General features: G+C 41.1%; 1 protein-coding gene across 1 annotated transcript; it reads right to left on the bottom strand.

The window, feature by feature from the left end:
• Nucleotides 1-5,128: 5,128 nt before the first annotated feature.
• Nucleotides 5,129-10,208, bottom strand: LOC133803313 (lysine histidine transporter-like 8). Its single transcript, XM_062241308.1, has 5 exons — nt 9,493-10,208; nt 8,062-8,195; nt 6,341-6,768; nt 6,121-6,252; nt 5,129-5,867 (listed from the first exon to the last, which is right to left on the bottom strand). Exons 1-5 carry the CDS (start codon nt 9,876-9,878, stop codon nt 5,382-5,384), a joined length of 1,566 nt encoding a protein of 521 aa, XP_062097292.1. The 5' UTR covers nt 9,879-10,208; the 3' UTR covers nt 5,129-5,381.
• Nucleotides 10,209-23,138: the final 12,930 nt, after the last annotated feature.

The raw sequence follows: 23,138 nt of genomic DNA, 5'->3' as shown, positions 1-23,138 counted from the left end.
TCTGTTTAAGCTAGTGACTATCCATCAGTCACTCATCTCGTTAGAGCCATTGCAGGAAAGCCCAGGTAACGATTTCGTTACATGGCTATGGGCACCGAACCCCATAGTGACTTGTTTGACAGTCACTCATTATGGTTTAACAGAACCTCAAAGTGATATTCACTCGTCTGCTCAGGGTTATAAGCTCTATATGATCATTTTGATCATCATATGCATGGCTTTGGCTGCTGAGCCCGGTAGTGACTTGCTTGTTGATTACTCAGTATGGTTTACCAGAACCTCAAGTGTCGAAACACTCATCTGATTAGGAAGTCATCCAATCAGAAGGGCGAGATTTCTTATCCTGGATACCCCAACATTGTTTGAATTCATTTGCATGCTTGAATAAAGTTATGTTTGCTAGGCATGCCAGATATGATTTGATATCATGATATGACTGTTCATGAGCATGTTGAGTTTTCTTGCTGGGCTTCGGCTCACAGGTGCTATGTGGTGCAGGTAAAGGCAAAAGAAAACTGGACCATCCTTGAGTTGGAGAGCTTATGTAACGCCCTGGATAGCCAAGACCGTTACACTGTGTGTCTATAAAGTGCTAGACTTGCTAATCTTGCCGTTTAATTAAAAACGTGCTATTGATACTATAAAGGAACTAAGGTTAAAATGTTTTGGTCTCAAAAGTCACATTTTTCATAAAGAGACGTTTCCTGTTTACACGGGATCCCAAAAATATAAAGATTAAAGACTGTTTACAAAAGACATAACGTTTAAATACAATATCAAGCCATATTAAGGCCAAACAGACAGTTAGGCAATCCCTGTCCTGATCCACTCCTCGACCACGGCGATCGAACAGCTGGCTATGTACATTCAACCCCGCAGCTCTCCATCTCAAGATTGGTCCAACTTGCCTTTGCCTTTACCTGCACCACGTAGCACCCGTGAGCTAAGGCCCAAGAAGAAAACACAACAACAGAGCATAAGCAATCAACAGACAAATCAATATCTCATGTTGCATCACATATTCTTAATCATATCAACACTCAGAATAGTCATTCAACATACTAAACATATCAATTCATATCATACACCAAATCACATATGATAACTAGGGTTAGCGCCCTCAGGCCGCACCCTCCGTTATCCCACTGACTCTGGCCCGCTTAAATCGAGCTCAGTGAATATTAAGCTGTCCTCGGCTACCAGTGGCCAAGCAGCGCCCTGTGCGCAAATATTGTGTACGGCACCCTTAGGCTGCTATCACATGTCCCATGGCATAATACCATCATTGACATAATACAAATATCGAGAGCACTTAGTCCCATCACAAACATATAACCGGGTGCAATTTTCTTACCTTCCGATTCACTAGCTTTGATCACTTGACTCCTTGAGCACGATCCCTCTCGAGCCCTAGCGCTCACCTAAACACAACCACAGGTCAAAGTCATTACCAAACCTCAAGTCCAAAACCTAGTCTCGAGACCAACCCCGAGCCCCCGGGAAGTCCTAGTTCCACCAAACAAGGTGGTGGAACCAAACCCCAAACCCTTGGTCAGAAACCCTTGAACATAACCCTAAAATCTCTTTCTGAAGACAGGGTAGCGCTACAGCGCTCATTGGAGGGCGCTACAGCGCTACAAGTAGAACCAAATTCCCCCAGAAAGCTTGGCCTAGCGCTACAGCGCCCAAAGGCTAGCGTTGTAGCGCTAGTCACAGACAAGCACCACCTTAGTTTTCCTTACTGCGATTTCCTCGAACCAAACCCAACCAAAACTTCTCCAAACCTTCACCAAACTCAAAAACAACCTTATTACCACACTCCACACATCCCAAGCACCCCAAATACCCAAAACTCAAGAACATGCATCCCTAATCTCAAAATTCACCATAGCCACTTCTAGACATCAAAGCTCAGCAGAAACCAGTCAAAACATCAAAGTTAAAAGCTTATAATTTCATACCTTTAATGGGAATTCGATTTCAAGACAACCTCTACACCTCCTTAGCTTGCTCTTCCTCAACCTTTGGCCTGAATTCCCTAAAGTTCCCATCAAGTCCAGCTTATACACCATAGGTCAAAAACCAAAACGAGAAACTGAAGAAGCTACAAAGTCTTACCTCAAGTGATGGTGTGTTCTTGCTAAACCCCTGCCAGTTCTTCAAGCCTAGCTTAGGATCCTTGATGCTCAGCCTAACCTAGCTCTCCTATGAGCTTTGCTCCAAGAAAACCCAAGAAAAGTGATGAGAGAATCACAAACCGACCCTAGAAGAAACAACTCTGTTTTTCCTTCCTTTTCTTTTTCCCTTCTTTTCTTTCCTTAGCCTTCTACCCTTTTCTACAATTCCCACTAAGTATAAAGCCTCAGAATACTTAATCCTGCAAGCCAAATGACCATTATGCCCTCCCTTTTAATTCTAACATTTTAGTCCACTTAGGGGCATTTTAGTCATTTGGGATAATATTTTAAGGGAGGATTCCCTGAGGATGTGTAGTTATGAATGTTCCTCCTGTTACTCCACCATTGACAGATGTAGGGGTGGTTGCACCATTGTTGATAGTTTGACTGTTTGGGTTCGTCGTGATTCTCCTCCAAAAATCATGAAAAGTGCTCGAACAATCCTCCTTCTAGCGCCAAAATGTTGTTGGAGCAATTTCGTAACAACACCAGAAAATGTGAGCACTCACTATGTATAGCAAGTACTCAGATATAAGTATGGGAGTATGTAAAAATAATAGAACACGGAGAATTAATTATAGTTGTTTAGCAACAATGATTTACATACGTCCACTTTGTTTGAATTGCGATTAGTCATTTCTTAAACCTCGGATCACCTATTTATAAGCAAATTAGGTATCACTTACAATCATCAGGTCATCATGTGACAGTTTACAATTAGTGACATTAAACACAACAATTACAATAAATGCTATATACATAAGAAGTCATTTTTCCATATTCGAAATGTCTACATTAATCACCTTCAATGATGGTCGAGTGTTTCTTTAATGAACGCCTTGCTTTGTGGAGTCGTTGATGGACTTCGTATAAACGTTGCGAGCCTTCAGAAAAGCACTCACACCTATGGGTGGGAGCCATGTCGCATGTATGATGGCTTTAGCCTTCATACAAATGGAGCAGGGTGCCATAATGATTTTGCGCATCGTAATATAGGATCGCATGATCATTTTCGCAGAGAGTAGCGTGACACAATCATCTGTGAGCAGTCTCAGACCTAACTCGCCCCTATAGAAATACATGGAATCTACTCGCATAAAAATATAAAGCGAGGTCGTACTCACACTGAGGTTAAAAATACCCTATAACACAATGCAATTCCAAAATATTATCATTTTAGCAATTAATTTTTTCTTTAACTTTTTGTTCTTAATTCCAAATTATATAAAAGAGAATTGCTATGTTCTTTATCTATCATATTCTCTATTCTTAAGTTATTAATTTTAGTCTCCTTAACAAACATAGCCAAAGAATCACTAGTGGAATGTAAGGAGAACGAGAATTATATTTATTTAGTTTATTTAGTTGTTTGAAGTTAGAGAATCATTGACATAGTTAAATTGGTTCATTTTTTCATATATAATTAAGAGAAATAATTTATAAGGTTAATGGCGTGACTATATACGCATTTAAGTGAAATGTGGCAGATGTTATGTCAACGGGCGTGCCGCCATGGTGGAATCTCAAGTCTACCCAACTTAAGATCATGTAGTGTCTGTCGTAGCATAGTCAACAATTTTCTAGTTAAATTTAATAATCTGTGGACGACATCACATTCCTCTAGATTTTTAATACATACTTCGAGATTCGAATAATTTAATTATTTTCTTAAATTAATTTATAAGCTATTAGTAATGGAACCAATTATTGCCCACCTTCTCCGAATTCTTCAAAGTACCCCAAGAAATGTTAAAAACAAATTAAGAGGGGACCTCTTCACCAATAGATCATATGATATAATTAATCTTTATAGTTATGGCACATGGACCGGTTAATTTGCCCCCATGTCTTTTTTTTTTTTTTCTTTTCTAAATGCTTTAAAAAAAAACTTGAAAGCAGATAGCGCCAAAGTAGCTTGGATCAATCCGCAAAACGTGTTCTTTACATTTAATATGCAGTGAGGTGGAGAGGTTCTTACTTCCTCGTCCGTTATTTCATAAAAGAACAAGTTGTGGGAACTATTTTTAGGGAAAATAGTATGAACGATTATTAGTAGGGTACGAACGATTGGTAGTAGGATCGTGCAAGAACTTATTCATGGCTCATACTCAAAAAAAAAAAAAAAAAAAAAAAGAATTGTCATTAGAATTGTACTACTGATTTAGTAGCTTTTATTTTTATCTAAAAATGAAAATGAGAGTTGTTGTTGTGAGATCAGGTGGAATCAATGATTGGTGCAAGGATTTTTGTCGTGGGCAATCGGAGTCCCACCCACCCAGCACCGAAACCCGGATTTTTAATTAAAGAAAACAAAAGCCACCAAAAGCGCAAGGCATGGAGATAATCACATCGGCTTTCCAGGAAGCATCCATCATGATTTTTACAAACAAAGCCCCCACTCCCACCTTATTTGCTATTATCATAATTCTCACTTCACATATCTTACTCTGGACACCATTTTGACTACTTGTCTTTATTTGCCATTATTATGTTTGTCCCCTCCTTACCCCCCTTAATCCTATGTCCTCATTCCATGTTTTGTTTCTTCTATTATTCCATTCCTGTATTTTGTATTTTAATCATGAACCAGTAAAGGGACATTTTATTTTAATATCTCTTCTCCACTCCTTTTGTTCTTTGTTGTCAACTTTAATCTATTCTTTTAAGTTGACGTAATTTTATATTTATTTAATTATTTTAATTCCTGCTAGTGTTTACACTAATCCAATTTGAAATTATTGTTTAATGCTGCTGTATTAAGAAGAAGAAAAAAAATGCATATTATATACAATTTATATTCTCACCTATAGTTTTGCATGTTTGTCAAAGGATTGGTTGGGTCAAATCAATAGACTCAGCTACATAGAATAGTGATACAATAATTCATGTAAAGTAAAAAAAAAAAAACTTGGTAAACCATGCAAAATTGTTGGGCAATAACTACCTGGTAATTGACAAACTAACAGTGATACTTGTCTTTCTTCATTTAAGGGAGAGAGAGAGAGAGAGGAAGTGATATTACAGAGGCAGTACAGGATTGAATTTACTATCACAACATTCAACATATGTGCCATGTATGGAACATATTAATTTATATATAATGAGGTACACGCCGTATTAAATTTGCAGCAAAATTGAATACATATTGTTTAGTTCCTATAACAACACTTGGCACCATTCAGCTCACCTGCCCTCCTAGACATTTTAACTGGGTTTGAAGAATTTCAACTTGAGTCCACTGTTCACCATACTCCATACACCTCCAATGGAAAATGCTAAGCTGAATGCGATCCCCAACCAACCAAGAATCCAATTAAAATACCAGTTGAAGCTGTACTTTGTAGGCTTTTTTATCAGAACCCACATGAAGCAAGGGTATGCAAATGTGACTGGAAGTGTTAGTCCTCCCAGAAGACCAGCCAAGCTGGAGAGGAATGGGAGTGCCACCCCTATGAAGAAGGAGACAAAACCATAAAAGACTCGGAAACCAGACCGAACCCATATCGAGCAGGGGCGGTTGGTGCGGCTGGTGTAGCCAGCTTCAAAGCTGTCAAAGACAGGCATGGAGTATATTTGAAAACTGCTCAAGCAATTGAACACGACTAATAGAAATGTCATTGCCAGAAGCCCTCTCGCGATGTCATGGCTGTGGAAACCATACAAGGCATTGAGAATTCCACCAGAAGGCATCTGTTGAAAAACAATAACGAATCTCGTAAGTTTAAAAAAATAAGGAGAGAGACAAGTATCGTTGCCTCTTATTTTCAGGCTGACCAACTGTACACTATTTATATTTAGGGTGCTACGTTCAGTTTTCAATGTCCAACTGAATCCTCCCACAACCTGTATACTCGAGTGTAGTTCTAGTTTCCTAACTTCGTCTTAATAAGTCAATTATGCGAGAACTTATAAAAAAAAAAATGCAGTTGAATAATGAACTTACAAGGTTCCCATAGGCCCAGAAGCCTCCAATGGCAACAGGGAACAAGCACAAGGCAATGAAGAAATAAGCAACTTTGGCTCCTCTCCACATAGGTACATGAGCTGGATGCTTAAATGTAGATGGCATTGTTGCCTGCAAGAACATAGAATAAATTTTTAAATGATAACAACCCAACGAAGAGCAAGTACGAATATTTTTTTAAAAATAAGAGAGTACATACCTGAATCTCCAAAGCCAGATTGTGCCCTCTGAATGCAAAGGCAACAATTCCAAGAGCGTTTAAAACCGAAAATACTGAAGCAGAGAACGATGGCATTGACAAAGGTTCGTAAGAGAGTCTTGGTGGCCTTTGTTGGCTCACAGAGAGCACCCAAACCATTGTAGAGTAAGTTATGGCTGTAACAGCCCCGACAAGTGACAGCCCTGCAATTGAGTTAAGGTTTGGGAGCTGAGACAGGACAATGCACAGAGAAGTGAACACCAGATACCACTCCACTGTGGTTAAGGGATTCGATGTACAGAGCGGCCCACAAACTATCTGGAAAAATAGTTTCATGGTCTCTCCTCCGATGAGAATCAAAGCCGTTGCAGTACCAGCTGATAAGTAAACAGTGGGGAAAAGAGCCAGCCAAACGCCTAATCTTTCCCCTGCAAAAGGAAACACAAGGTGAAATGTGGAAACAGTAGAGTACTACTTCAAATTTACAAAATGCAATTAAGTTTTTCATGCTTAAGGAAGGCATCAACAAATTGTTTGTTGGACTCGATTCACAGGTTTAGAAAGTTGAACAAGACAAAAAAAAAAGTGAGTATTGCCAAGAAAAGATATCTCTGTGTCACATATATCATGTTACGAACCTCCATTATACAGTATATATTACAACAGTAAAACAAAGAACCTGAAAATTTCCTAAAACCCTTTTCACACGACAACAGTTTTCTTCTCAACCTTTCTTATAATATGTATATCTCGGGTCAACATATGAGTTTACAGATAAGTGGGGTTTTAGGTGATGGTTCTTGGTAATGAAAAGGAATAATGGAATGAAATGTCTTAAGTTTTCTATTGAAAAAACCATTAAACCATATGATAGAATTGCTGTTACATTTAAATTGGGTGGAAAAACAATTCTATTTCACCACAAATTTTCTTTTTCCCCAAATGCTCCTTTTTTTTTATTTCCTCAATATAAATAATTGGTATATATTATATATATTTTTAAACTAAACAAAAATCATTTTGGAAAATTTTTAAAATAGAATTCATGATGGTCCAAAAAAGAATTAATTAAAATTTTAAAATAAAAATTATTTTTTTGTTATTTTGTACTAAAAGTAGTTTTTATATAAGATTTTTCTTTACAAAATATTGATTTTATAATAAATTAATTATTTGTTTAGTCCATAATAAGAGGTAATTTGGTCACAAAAATATATTTTAAAATAAAAATAGTAATTTAGTATATTAAAACTAACATTAAAAAATAATGATAATTTGATAAAAACAAATATTTATAAAAGTAGAGTAAAAGTAATTGGTCAAAGTAATATTAATTTCATTCCATTCCAAACATAATAATGTTTATTAAGTTACTGATGCCGAAATCTACCAAAGGAATCAAAATTTCATTTCTATTACTATTAGGAGGTGTTTGGTGTAAGGTTTTTCTTTGGTGGGGTTTAGTTGAAAGGAGTATTTTAAGGAAATACTCCAACATAAACCATTCCCTAAAATTCAAACCAAACATATGTTTGGTTTCACATTCATATTCCCAAAATAATATATGTTATCAATGTCATAACAATTTTATTCTTTCTTATCTAAATTGCTAACTTTTTTCCTTTTAATCTTGGTTATTCCTCTGCAAGTAGGTCTATAAAACAGTCTCTAGGAGGTTTTTTCGTGTAATTAAAGTGTATACATTGGTAAACCCTCCTTACCAAATGCAGCTTGTGCCAGTTCCACATATCTGTTGTACCTCTTTCCTGGAACTGCTTCATGTAGCTGAACCAAAACCCACAACGTGTAAAGTTGCCAACAGTAGGCTATGGTCAAAGAAAGTATTCCCCAACTCCTGTGCACATAATCATTCATACACACCAAACAAAGCTTATATCATACATAGTTGTTCCCACTCACTATATGTCATAATAATCTACTTAAGGTAAAGCTATAACATCTTTAATTCTTTATACAACAAACAGCTATCTTGTTGACCCCCTGAGCCTTATTATTTATTTATTTTTCCTTTCCAACCCGTTTCTGCACCTCCAAGAACAGGATTTTGACCACATACAAACTCCCAAACTTTAATCATAATCTCTAATTAGCAATTAGATATTCAAAAGAAATGTTTCTTTGATTACAATACCACTTACTTATGATCATTTCAGTTATTGGGATGATGTAAGCAGGGGTTGTCTAGTAAATTAAATACATTTCATTGTTTGGTCCAAAAAATTTGAAAGAGAACAGATAGATTGTTGTTTTTCATTGCTACGGTAGAAAATAAAAATCATATGAAATGAATTAATGGACCCAAATAATAATTAAAAGAATGATATTATATCATGAAAGGCTGCACAATGTAGTAAAAGAAAATTTGCTAAAGGTTGAAAAAACAAAAAACAAAAAAGCTAAATATGTTATGCTAATTAAAGTATAAAAGGCCCTCTGTCTTAATATCATAAAAGAATGACACAACACAATTATCTGTGGCCCCCAGTACTATTCATGATAGTTTCTGGAATTATTGCACTTAAGAAAAATGCAAAAAGTAAAGGACGAAAGCCCTTGTCTATAATGTCTACCCTCCTCCATTCATGTTTAAATCAAATCCACAAACTTTAATAATAAAAAGAGAAACTGAAGAAAAAAACTTGTCAATGAGCCCAGCAAGTCCATAATCAATTTGAACTATGGATATTCAATATTATTTCTCTTTTTCACCTTTTCGCAAATTAGGACCAAGTTAATAATAGAAATAATAAAAATAATAATAATAATAATAATTATATGTTTATTATTTCATTAAGGGAGTAAAGTAAAAATATGAAAAAGAGAATTATTTTGGAACCTGGAAATTTAAGAGAACAAAACAGTAATAAAGTTTTAAACTTAAAAACGGAAACTGGGTATCTAACTATCCATAAATACATCTTCAGTATGCTATATGAGAAAAGTTAGATCAAGGCTTCGATAACTGAGAATGTAACTTGGAAAGAAAAAAAAACCCTTAAATCTGACCCCTGCAATGCATTTAGACCCATAATATTTAAACTGAAGTGAAAAATCAACAACAACTTATAGCTAATCTATGAAGAAAAACGTAAGGTTAAAAATTGATTAGATATAGTTTAAAGAGTGCAAACCAGCCAAGAAAAGCAAAGGCAACGGGAAGAAGTAGAGCCTGGAAACCAACACCAGCATTGAGGTTGTGAAACGCAGCGTAGTGAGCATTCCCATTTCTGGACTCCGTTATGGGAAGCCAAGCGTCCTGAGGATTGAGTTTCGTGAGGTGGCCAACCTCCTCCAAGTAACCCTTCATGTTTATCAGAACCCTCTTCATGGGAGTCCCTATTGGGCTAAGAAACCGCGGCGATATGAACGACGTCGGTGTCCACGCCGTCGACGACTTCGCCTCCTTCGAAGCCGGCCTCGGCGACCTCTGCCCAGTTGGAGTCTGAATCTCCGGCGTCGACACTCCACGCGGTGTCGCCGGAATGGATATCAGCTCAGTCTCAGGTCTCTCCTCCATTGAAAATCTCTGCTAACCCAAAATCTTCTCTTTGGTTCTTCGAAACAGCGATATCTCTCAGCTCAGCTCAGCTCACTCTGCTCTCAAACTCTTCCTCTGAGGATGGTGCCTTGAAATAGAATTTATTTTTGGCTACGAGAATAGAAACAAGTAATAATAACAACAACAACAACAATGGAGTGTTATTATCATTACTATTATTTACTTTTTAATATTAATTATATATTTTTAATATTTTGTCTCTTTTTGGTTTCAGTGTGCAGAAGAGGTAGCCATTAATAGAAGAGCGTGTGAGTCTTTGATGATCAGAGTGTTAGTCTGACTACATAGTCACCAAGTGAAACGGTTCATATGCAGAAAAGGAATCAAAGCCGATACTTTTGTAGCGTGAAAGTTTGTACAATTGAAATCTCAACCGTTGATTTAACGAAACATGTGGGCCAACCTCAATATCAACGGTCCTGATGCCTTGTCATACAGACTTCGACGTGATTTTGATTGATAAGAGAATTTGAGAACGATTTTGTAAGGGAGGGCGTACGAGAGGTTACGGTGTGGAACAGGACTTAGGTAGGTTGTAGATATTATTGGATAGGAGTAGGTAAACTTAGTAAGAAGCAACATTGAACAGTGACGTATTACGTGGCGTGGGTCAAACTTTCAACTCATTATCATTAGACTGCTAGCGAATTATCATTTCAGTGGGTCCCCACTTTTTCATTTATTTGTTTATTTTTGGTTCTGAAGGGCAAATATGAGGGGTGTGGCGCGTAGCAAAGCTTTTATTACACGTGGACAGCTTTTATTTGTCCAACGCTGATTTTTTTTTTTAAACTATTTTCCGGGTAAAATTTATCGATCTTTTCACATTTTGTGAACTCCTCCTCCTCTAGAACTGAAATTCTAAAAATAAGGCTATATATGTTTTGATATTTCTACTCAAGAGATTTGTAAGTTAATTATATAGAGTGAGAGTAATAGTAAATAAAAAATAAATAAACATCAAATAGGAAGAAATGGAGATTGCCCTTCTTAAAATTGTAATAAATTTATAAACTAAAAGGATATTATTATTACTACTCTTCTTTTCTGCTTTCTGATGTTCATCTATAAACTCTAATATTTACTATCCTCTTTTCATACCGAACCTGGTTTGAGAAATTTTATATTAAAATTTGTCAAAAAAAATTCAAAGGAAGTAGAATAAAGTGTGATACTTTTGACATAAGATCATAGTTAGGTGGATACGATAATCTTTACTTTATCTGACCGTTGAATTCTACCCACATATCTTACACATGTAAGCTTCTAAATTTAGCCTTTACTAGAAAGTGAGCTAAATGATAATGATCCCATTTATTTATTTAGTGCAGGAAAATATATATATAGAGGCACACGTAATTCTCCTCTCCTCTAGTAGTTTCACTTTAAGTTTTATTGTTAAGATTTTTAATATTTATAACTTGTGAATAGTTTTTGGCGATTTTTTTTTATGACCATGTATATTATAATTATTTAGAACATTCATAAAATTCCAAATAGTTTATCATACCAAAAATTAGATTCAAATATATTGTTACACGCGTCACTAATTTTTTTTTTATGCACGTAGAAAATAACATATTCGAACCTAATTATCGGTAACGTAAATTATTATAAATTTTAAAATGAAACATTGTCTTATATATATATATAAATCACAAGCACAACAATTATAATATTTTAATTAAATTGGAAGAATTGTTTTGAAAACCAGTAAAATTGGAGGCGCGTGGGGCTCAAATACTTGATATTTGTAACGAGAGACTGGGAATCAGGGCACGTATTTGGAATGGTCCCGCAGGAGGGGTAACCCATCAATAATATCTGAGTGGCGGTAACTTTGAACAAAGTGAAAACACAAAGAAACTAGTCAGAATTCCCCGACACAATCACGTGCTTTCCTCTCGCGTGTGCTGTCTTGGCCACGTCACCTATTCCTGGTAACACTTCTGTTGTGCCTACGTGTCTAATTTGTGTTCGTTCGATTCGATTACATCAGCTAATAAAAATCCAACCTTAGCCCTCTACATTATAAATAATTACTGTGTGATTTATAGATTTGTAGAACGGCCTGCATACCTGTAAGCACGCGCCATTAACCAAATCATAATAATTAAAGAAGAATAAGAAAAACATAATAATCATAATAATTCTAATACAATATATTTCTATTAATTGGGTGCGCCAAGATATTTGGATTCTAAAATATATATATATATAAAAATTTGCGTAGTAGTAATGATTAACTTACATTTATTATGTTTTGTTTGGTTAGTCATGCGAAATAAATATGAAGCAAAGAGAACCGAAAGTGATATCGGCGCGGTGATCAGGCGTGAGTGTTATTAAGGCTAATAAGAATCTGTACTTGAAATGAAGTGGGGGCTCTATTGTTAATTGTTTACACTATACTATACGATAAGATACTATAGCTAGCTCTTTAAATGCTTCATAAGTATAAGTAATATCCCTTTTACAGACAATAGTCTCCTTTATCGAAACAAAATAATTATTTATTTTGTACTAGCTGTCATCCATGTACCTCGGTTATATGAATCTTTTATTGGGTGTTACAGTTTAATTCTTTAAAATATACATGGATTTTGATTTGCTTTGATCATCTCATTCTATGGATAAGTAGTGTGCGGCCCATATCATAAACAAGTTCCCATTCATTTCCGATATTGGGAACAATAATGGAAATTAATTTTAAGGGTAACTTTAGAAAAGCTTTTAAAAATATGATATTTTAGTTTGTTAAGTTCTTTATTTATTTATTTATATGAGAGTATGGCGTTGCACAATTTCCCCAAGGGCTGAGGGGATGCATTTTCTCTCTCCGTCTGGGCCTCTTTGCCAGACTTGAACATAGGGCTCAAAACTCGGACCAATTTGAGACTTGTGCCCGAGGCGAAATCCGCCCAATCCGTGACATTCAAGACAAGACCCGGCCCGATTCAAATATATTTAGGATAAGATGTATATGAGAATTTAGAGGATTTCGAGTGAAATTCTCTAATTTTAAAAAATAAAAATAATAAAAACCCACTTATTTTTATAGCACTTTCAATTAATGTTCTACTCTATCATTTAAAATACCTTCTCAAAACACACATTTTTCCATTTTACTTTTAAATTTTATATTATACCATACATTAGATTTTCTATATATTTATCTACATCATTTAAATATTATATCTTTAAACATATTTTATTAATTAAAGTCAAATAAAATAATTGAAAAAGAAAAAAAATAATAAATATATATACTAAATGGGAGAGAGAAAGCTTATAAAGAAAAATAATAATATTAAAATATTATATAAAGGATATGTAAATGTAGATATGGATTAATTGGAGTTTGTGCATAGCTATTTGTTTACCGAGATTTTCGGTAACTATACTAATGAATATTAGCTAAGAATAATGATATGAAATGTAGAAGATTAACACAGGATTTTTACGTGGTTGGGGCGTTAATAAGCCTTAGTCCACGAGTCAGTTGTATTAGAGCTTGGAAAGTCTTTTACAATGGAATTTCTCTCTATTTTTTGACAGAGTAACTGTATACCAGTCGAAGAGATATCCTTTTTTCAGTGCTCTATTGCCTGTATTTATAGGCTTATAGGAACACTGGATCTGGGCCGGGCATGACCCGGGCCCATCAAAGATGTGGATACTCTTGGCTTCTCTGGCGGAAGCCCAATATAAAAGATACAATATACATAGGTTCAAAACTAATTAAGGCCCACTAGGGCGGCCCAAGAACTATATTTCGCCCGACAAAACGGTGCTTTTGGTCTGTGCACTTCAAGTTACGAGGCAGATTCAGGGGACAAAATCAATCAGAGTACTTGGTAGTATAGGTCTGAAACAGCGGTGTGCAATCCCGAGGTGGCCTTTTCCGCAGGTGAAAAGTGGGGACAACCCCCACGCGTCGTGGGGCGGCTTCAGGGTCATGGATGCTTTTCTTTGCCAAACCGGGAGGACCTGATCCGGGTTTGTTTACCTTTGTCCCTCTTCGTTTACCACAGGCCCGGACCGTTTACCAGGCTCCGGGATTGTTCACGTATACTTCAACTATAATCCGATCTGTCAGTACGTCTCCCGGACAACTGTCCTAGATCACCATCCTGGACACCATCCGGGTCCAGAATCGCACTTGGGCCATAGCCCTTGGTTATTCCTGTACCGAGCGGGCTTGGGCTGGGCTCACATCCGAACGCCCAGCCCATGGGCCTGGACCACCGTCCCGGGCCCACGACAGGAAATGGGGATAACATTTACCCCCCAAGCCTTCACCTGGGGCCGCCAGGTGGAGGCTTGCCTTGTTCCCGGACAATCCACGATTGCCTTCCCAGTTCTTGCTTGGAATCGTGGGTCCATGACAAAGGGTCGTGGCGCTGGCCGTATGCTGGGCCCGGACCATTTACCACTGTCCGGGTACGTTTACCTAAGTCCCGCTTCGTGGCAGGGGTACACATGTCGCCAAGCAACTGCTGGATGGATGGATCTTGACCTTGAAAGGTCACCTAGCCACCTCAAGGGTCGCTAGGCCTAGGCTAGTGCGTCAGCACAGATCCCGAAGCGTCCCATCCGCACGGGGGTCCTTCATTAATACTTCTGGGTTGATGTGGATCGTAGGATGGGGCGACCTTTGGCATCCGCCCCTCCTAGGCCGTTAGATCTGAGATGGCGAGGATTCAACCTGAGAGGGCTCATAAATGCCCCTGCACGATTCTGGACCGTTCAATGGGGAGATACATATTCGTTGGATCGGAGGCCATGATTTGGGACTTTATAAATACCCCACAGACACTCATTTGACATTTTTACACTCTCGAGCCATTTCAAGAACTGATAAGCTTTGCCTAAGCTTTGCATGTCCGATTTCGCCGACGACATCCATCATCGTCTGCTAACTCTACGCCGTCGTCTGTTTCTGATAGTCCCAGCATCTGCCCATCCGCCTGAGAGCAAGTCCTGGGTCTGCCCTATCGACGAGTTGCTGAACCGGCTTCACCATTTCAAGAACGAAGTTTTGCCGTTCTTACCTGTTATCCCCAAAAATTGGAGATCGATGTGATAAAATTTTGACTGGCTTGAGAAATGTCATGACCAACCAGGCATGACCTTGTCCTACCAGTCATGACCTTGCTGCCCAGGAATGACCTTGCATCTGACCAGTCATGACCTTGCTGCCTAGGAATGACCTTGCATCCGACCAATCATGGCCTTGCTGCCCAGGAATGACCTTGCATCTGACCAGTCATGGCCTTGCTGCTCAGGAATGAACTTGGCCGATCGGTCATGCACATGTCCGACCAGCTAGGTGCATGTCCGACCAGCTAAGTACATGTTCGACCAGCTAAGTGCATGACTGCCCAGTCAAGTGCATGACTGCTCAGGCAAGAGCGTGTCTACCCAGTGAAGGTGTGTTCGACCAGATTGAAGGTGATATGGATCAACTAGATAGAGCATGACTACGTCAAGATTCCCAGAAACAGCTTCAACAAGAATCGGTCTTAGCATATGCGGGAATCTCTCATTCTTCCCACAAATTTGGTATTCTGTTACATTTTGAATATTTTTGTAATTTAAATATAATAAGAATAATAAAATACCCCGATCCTAAGGGATATCAGATGTATGATCCTAAGCCTATAAATATATGGCTTATGGGATCAGAAAAGGACTTTTGGAATTCTGAACTTTGATCTGAATTTTCTAGAGAGAGAGAATACTTTTTCCTGAGAGAACTCTTGTATTCTAAGAATCTACACTGAAGAAACTCAGTTGACTCAGGCTCATCTGATCTTGAGTGTAGATAAATAATCATATCTCTAAGTGGATTAGGCTATTACCAACATATTGGAGCTGAACCACTATAAAAATTACGTGTGTTATTTACTTTCTGTTCAAAATTGTCTGTGTCGTATAATTTCTCTTGAAGGCTTTATCGTTTTTGACGTTCTCACGTCATTGGCCAAAAACGCGGTCAACATTACCGTCGAACAACCACCATCCTCTACGGCCAACAACTCACAGTAAGTCCTTCTGACCTTCTTGATGAATATACGAACTTAGGCTGTTCTTTTAATTCTTATGCTTAGGCTGCTAGAATCTGATTACACTTAGGAACTGTTAGGAAGGCCGCCTGGTTCGGGTTGCTCCGGGTCCAGAAGCTTCCTGGACAGATGGTGGAGCCTTAGTAGCCCTTTTTTCGTTCCCGATCTGGGTCTCGTGGTTCCTTGGTGATCTTGGACCCAATCCGGAGGGGACTCCAAGCAGTCCTTAGGAGACCCCCCGTACCTTAACCGACTTTCTTGGGTTTAGGTACTGACTGCTTGGCTTTCTTTCTTTCTTCCCAGATCATCAACTATGGCAACGGGCGTTACCCTTCACTCCGAGGAAGAAGTCAACAGGGCCCCTGTCGTCCTCTCTGGGTCCCGGACCCCCAAGGGCAACCGATGGGAGATGGACGTGGTGCCCAACCTGTTCCGGAACTATCGGATGATGTACCTCCTGGAGAAGCGCCTGGGCATAGAGTCCACTCCCGGACTCTTCCACAACCGCATGGCCAGGATCGAGGAGCGGGCGCACATGTCCGTAGAAAGGTTCGGGGCCTAGAGCGCCGACCACATCAGTGCGGGAGCCACACTCCCGCTCCATGATTACTTTGTGTGGTTCCTGACGTATGTGGGGATCGCGCCGTTCCAGCTCCTGCCGCAAGCGTACTGGCTACTCGCGGGATGGCGAGTGTTCTGCATCGCGAAGGAGATCGCGGAGCTGACCCCTGCGGAAATCTTGTATTTCTATAAGATGGAGCCGCAGGTCAATGCCAAGGACAAGACCTTGGACGGCTTCTACAGACTGAAGCCGCGAAGTAGCTATCCCGCTCCCACCAGCTCCTGGAAGCATCCCTCGGACGTCCGTCATTACTGGTTTATGACGTCCGGGTTTCTCGTGGAGAAGAACCCCACGCTGCTGCTGGATTTCCAGCGAGTGGGTAAGTGCTTCCCCAAACCTTGTCCCCTTTTTGTTTTATTTTTTCTTTCTTTTTCTTTGTTTCTCATTATCTTATTCTGGGTGGCAGGACCTTTCGCTCAAACTCCCCTCACCCCGTTCATCATGGAACGGAGGAAGTTCTACGCCGGGCTGAGCACGGAGGACCTGGACGTAGGAGGCTACGTCACCACGGACAACCTCCGACTGGTCGGGATGCTCGCGGTCACCCAAACCATTGTCATCCCAAACCTTCAGGGCATCCAGTGCGAGAAGAACGTCGCCATTCGGGAGCAACTAGCCTTGGACCACATTGCAGAAGTGGAGAAGGCGGCGCGAGCTGACGCGGCCAAGTGAAAGAAGAACCAGGCCCAGACGGAGGCGACCACTTCGGAGGAGTTGGAGGAGCTCTTCGAGGACGCCCTACCGAACACGGGGACTCCCGGGGCTAGCGTATCAGGGCGAGGTAACTCCCCATTAATCTTGACTTACGCTCCCCAAGTCGTGGACTTAGCTAAGGATAGGCTAGTACTCCGAGGCCCCGCGTTCGGGGATGACGGGGAGACGAGACCTTCGTCTCTCATCCCCGTAGGCTCGGAGGTTCTTATGTTCTTATCCAGGATCCTCCAGTACGGGAACTTCCTAAACCCAGACGATATGGGGGATCGAGTCCATTCCTTCGCTTTAGAGGAGTTGAGTCGCGCCCGGGGCATAGATGAGGGTTCGTCCTGGGTCATTATTAGTTTTGATGTTGATTCTTTTGGTTTGCCATACTAATTCTCTTTTCTGTGCTTTATCAGGAGACTCCGGCATGTCGACTCCCGCTAGCGAAATGAGGCAGCTCCTCAAGGACAGGGCGGCTAGGAAAGCTGCCAGAAAGGCAAACGAGGCAACGGGCCCGGACCCCAGCCTCAATAGGGGAGCATCCGGGACGGAACTTCGACCCGACGGGGGAGCCCTTGCCATGGTCCCCATTCAAGCCATGGACCCGACTGCAGTCTCCGGCTCCGCCCAACACCCGGTGATAGACTTGGAGACGGGTGCAGCGGCTTGGATGCTGGCACTGAGGAGGCCAACATTGGGAAGAGGCCCCGGACGAGGCGGGCTGGCTCGACCGACGAGTCGCACGGCGAGAGTCGGCTCGCCGTGAAAGAGATTCCCGCACCGCCGGTTCTCCCCATACGTCCGACACTACTCGAGGAGGGGGAGGCCGTTGTGCGGGATGAGCAGTCCCGGCTGATCAATCGGACCTGGGAGAATGGTCGGGCTGGAGGGACGAAACATACAAGGCCCTGACGATCCGCCTTCAGGTCGAATTCGTGAAGCGTCTGGCGGCATTCAGTGCCCCTCAGTCGATCGTGGATCGACCAGCCGCCGAGACAGGCTTCCACCCTAAGCTTAGGCATGACACGGCCCCCCCTGGCGGCGGACCTGTTGGACCAGGTGGGGAACACCATGTCCAACCTCCAACTCAAACGGTACGCCACCATAGCCAATCCGGACTTGCTGTTTATCTCTCAGGCGCTTCGCCACCAGGACATCGCGGTAAGTTTTACTTGTCTTGTTCTTCCCCCTTCTTACTTGTTAATAAGGATTTCTCCTAACTTTTCTTTGCTCCAGGTTGATCTGCTGTCCCATCGGAGTGCTGATCTGGTGGGCGAGCTGGCCATGAAGATGGAGACGGCCAAGCTGGAGCTAGAGGCGATCGTGAACCAGAGGGAGGCCGCCAAGGAGGCCCTTTCCAGGGGGACGGCCCAGGCCAGGGTGGATCGTGAGGAGTTCGACAGCGTCAAGGCCGAACTGGAAGAGGCTTTGTCCCATAAGGGGAATGAGGCCGACGAGAGGGCAACACTTCTGGAGGCGACCGCAGCTCAATCAGTAAGGGACAAGGAGGAGATCTAGACCTTGACAGCACGGGTCCGTGAACTGGACGATTCTCTCTGCGACACGAAGAATCCCGCTGCGAGAAGGAGGAGGCGGAAGGCATGCTGGAGGTCACCTTCGAGGAGGCCATTTACATGGCTTGGCGTAAGGACAAGAGTATGAACCTCCTAGCTTCCCCGATCCGGAATCGAAGAGAGCCGAGTTCGAGGCCAAGGAGAAGGAAGACGCGGAGCTCCTGGGGGATGAAGCCTAGGCCTGGATCCTCACCTTGTCTCTATCTCTTTTTTTGTAATTTTGTAACTTTTTCGGACGCGTACGCGTCCAAAACACTTTATGTTGCTTTCTCCGGTATCTATATATATACATTTTTTTTTTTTGTTATTCCCTGAGTAGAAATTTCATTTTATTTCCGTGCCTGATTGATTCTGAGGGCTTGGTCCCAGTTCCAACAGCCTGGACTAGACCAACTGACTAGCTTGTCGAGTTTTTAGACCTAACCGCCAAGTTTCTAATCCCGGCTCCAACGGCTAGGGCCAACGTGGTTGAGTTTATTTTTGGAACCTTGTTCTCCCTTTACCAGTTGTAGGCCATGGCTTTGCCCTGGGGCATACCAGATGCTTCTCTCTCCCAGACATCGCTCGTCCGGAGTGGGACCAGCCTTGGGCTCGGTCCTTTTGACTTATACTGTAACGCCCTGGATAGCCAAGACCGTTACACTGTGTGTTTATAAAGTGCTAGACTTGCTAATCAAGTCGTTTAATTAAAAACGTGCTATTGAAACTATATAGGAACTAGGGTTAAAAAATTTTGGTCTTAAAAGTCACATTTTTCATAAAGAGACGTTATCTGTTTACACGGGATCCCAAAAATAATAAGTTTGGAGACCGTTTATAAAAATCATAAGGTTTAAGTACAATATCAAGCCATATTAAGGTAAAACAGACAGTTAGGCAATCCCTGTCCTCATCCACTCCTTGACTATGGCGATCGAATAGCTGGCTATGTACATTCAACCCCGCAACTCTCCATCTCAGGATTGGTCCAGCTTATACACCATAGGTCAAAAACTAAAACCAGAAACTGAAGAAGCAACAAAGTCTTACCTCAAGTGATGGTGTGTTCTGGCTAAACCCCTGCCAATTCTTCAAGCCTAGCTTAGGATCCTTGATGCTCAGCCTAACCTAGCTCTCCTCTGAGCTTTGCTCTAAGAAAACCCAAGAAAAGTGGTGAGAGAACCACAAACCGACCCTAGAGAAAACCAACTCTGTTTTCCTCCCCTTTCTCTTTTCTTTCTTTTCCTTCTTTTCTTTCTTTCCTCAAACTTCTGTAGTATTCTATCACTTCCACTAACATAAAGCCCCAGTAATACCTATTCCCTTTTAATTATAAACCCTTTAATCCACTTAGGGCATTTTAGTCATTTCACTCCATTTCCCGCTAATTCCTCGAGTGTCTCCAATATTTACCGCTTAATTCCCGATTTCTAATTAATCACCAATAATATTTCTCGATGTCAAAATAGACTCCAATATACTCACTAAATTCCCATTTATACCCCTAAGCTCACCCCGAGCCGGGTATAAATCTCCGCCATGACTTTTTCGCTAATCCGCTCACTAGGATCGTCTCGAGTCACAGATCACACATATATCCACATAATAATGTGGTCTCAACATTTATCACATATATCAATACAGTTATGCCCATAATGGCCAAAATTACGATTACGCCCTTCTAACCTAATCAGGGCCTATATGCATACTAATACACATAGTCATGCATCTCGAATATTCAAATAGTCATATAACATGCTTTAAATCATAATCATGTAGTTTACTCATTAAAGTCACACGTAATTCCCATTATGCCCTCCAGGCACACTAATCAAGGCCCTTAAGCCTTATTAGCGAATTTGGGTCATTACAACTATCCCCTCCTAATGAGAATTTCGTCCTTGAAATTTACCTGAACAACTCGGGGTACTGATCCTGCATCGCTGTCTCAAGCTCCCAGGTCGCCTCCTCGACCTTACTATTCCTCCACAGTACTTGAACAAGAGGAATCGTCTTATTTCGTAATACTTTATCTTTTCGATCCAAAATCTGAACTGGTTGCTCGTCATAAGCCAAATCTGTCTGTAACTCCAAATCTTCATACCTCAACACATGAGTCGCATCTAAGACGTACTTTCGAAGCATGGAAACATGGAATACGTCATGAACTCCAGACAGTGATGGTGGCAAAGCTAATCTGTAAGCCACCTGACCAATCCTTTCCAGGATCTCGAATGGTCCAATGAATCTAGGGCTTAGCTTGCCCTTCTTTCCAAACCTCCTCACCCCTCGCAATGGTGAAACTCGAAGGAAGACGTGGTCCCCAACCTGGAACTCCACGTCCCTACGCTTAGGATCAGCGTAGCTTTTCTGTCTGCTCTGAGAAGCGAGCATTCTAGCCCGGATCTTCTCTATAGCTTCACTTGTCCTCTGAACCATATCCGGTCCCAAATATCTCCTCTCACCCATCTCATCCCAATGAATGGGTGATCTACACTTCCTCCCATACAACATCTCATAGGGAGCCACTCCAATCGTTGACTGATAACTATTGTTATACGAAAATTCAATCAACGGAAGATACTTACTCCATGAACCCTCAAAGTCAATCACACACGCTCTGAGCATATCCTCGAATACCTGGATCGTCCTCTCAGACTGTCCATCAGTATGAGGATGAAAGGTTGTACTGAACTTCAACTGAGTCCCCAAAGCCTTCTGCAAACCTCCCCAAAACTTGGAAGTGAAAATAGGATCCCGGTCTGACACTATAGACTTAGGAACCCCATGGAGATGTACGATCTCCCTCACATACAACTCCGCATACTGATCCACAATATATGTCGACCTCACTGGTAGAAAATGGGCTGACTTGGTATATCTATCCACTATCACCCACACTGAGTCATGAAGCCCCACTGTCCTGGGTAAACCTCCCACAAAATCCATAGTAATGTCCTCTCATTTCCATTTAGGAATACCCAAAGGCTGAAGCAACCCTGCTGGTCGCTGATGTTCAGCTTTCACCTGTTGACAGGTTAAGCATCTGGCAACGTACTCTACCACATCTTTCTTCATCCCGGTCCACCAATATAAAGTCCGTAGATCCTGATACATCTTTGTGGTGCCCGGATGAAGTGAGTACGGTGTCGTATGAGACTCATCCAGTATCTCTCGTCTGATCCCATCATCAGCTGGAACACATATCCGTCCCTGATACCGAAGTAATCCAACCTCAGAAACAGAATAGTCCATAGCTACTCCTGCTAAGACATCCTCCCTAACCTTCTGTAACTGAGTGTCTACCAACTTCCCCTCTCTGATCCGCTCTAGCAGGGTCGACTGCAGAGTAATATTGGCCAACCGGCCTACTACCAACTCTATCCCTACTCTGACCATCTCATCAGCTAACTCCCTTGAGATCTGGATAGAACTATACAACTGACCTGGACCTCTCCGGCTCAGTGCATCCGCCACCACATTGGCTTTCCCCGGATGGTAAAGAATATCACAATCATAATCCTTTACCAACTCCAGCCAACGCCTCTGTCTCATGTTTAGTTCCTTTTGTGTAAAGAAATACTTCAGACTCTTATGATCAGAGTATACCTCGAACTTCTCCCCATACAGGTAGTGTTGACAAATCTTCAGTGCAAAAACCACTGCTGCCAGCTCCAAATCATGAGTAGGATACCGCTGCTCATACTCCTTCAGCTGTCGTGATGCATAAGCTATAACTTTCTCATTCTGCATCAACACACAGCCTAAGCCCAACCTCGATGCATCGCAGTAAACAAAAAACTTCCCTTCCCCCGAAGGGAGACTCAACACTGGCGCTGTAATAAGTCGTCGCTTCAACTCCTGGAAACTGTCTTCACACTTGTCTGACCAGATAAACTTCAGATTCTTCCGTGTCAATTCTGTCATCGGTGCTGCTATCTTCGAGAAGCCCTCTACAAACCGTCTGTAGTAACCTGCCAAACCAAGAAAACTTCACACCTCCGAGGCGTTCCTTGGCCTCAGTCAATCCCTAACCGCCTCTATCTTAGATGGATCCACCTTAATCCCATCTCACTACAAGAAATCTGATCTTTACCTACCAATATTTTACCTACCAATATATATTGGTAGGTAAAGAGAACCTTTACCCACCAATATTTATTTGAAAGATTTATTGGTAGGTAAATATTGCCAATATTATAATATTTTTGAAGGATGATTATCTACTAATAATATGGGTAAGTAAAGAGTGTTACCCTACACATATACTGGAGGG

Source organism: Humulus lupulus, chromosome X (genome assembly GCF_963169125.1).
Source record: "Humulus lupulus chromosome X, drHumLupu1.1, whole genome shotgun sequence".
Lineage (NCBI taxonomy): Eukaryota > Viridiplantae > Streptophyta > Magnoliopsida > Rosales > Cannabaceae > Humulus > Humulus lupulus.
This window is presented reverse-complemented; position numbering and strand designations above follow the sequence as displayed.

What these genes read in the sequence shown, in the direction of transcription:
- LOC133803313 (XM_062241308.1), bottom strand. Translation starts at nt 9,878, where the DNA reads ATGGAGGAGAGACCTGAGACTGAGCTGATATCCATTCCGGCGACACCG. An exon ending in ATCTGGCTTTGGAGATTCAG is followed by an intron (nt 6,253 to 6,340) that starts GTATGTACTCTC and finishes ATGTTCTTGCAG; the next exon opens with GCAACAATGCCATCTACATT. An exon ending in TCTGGGCCTATGGGAACCTT is followed by an intron (nt 5,868 to 6,120) that starts GTAAGTTCATTA and finishes GTTTTTCAACAG; the next exon opens with ATGCCTTCTGGTGGAATTCT.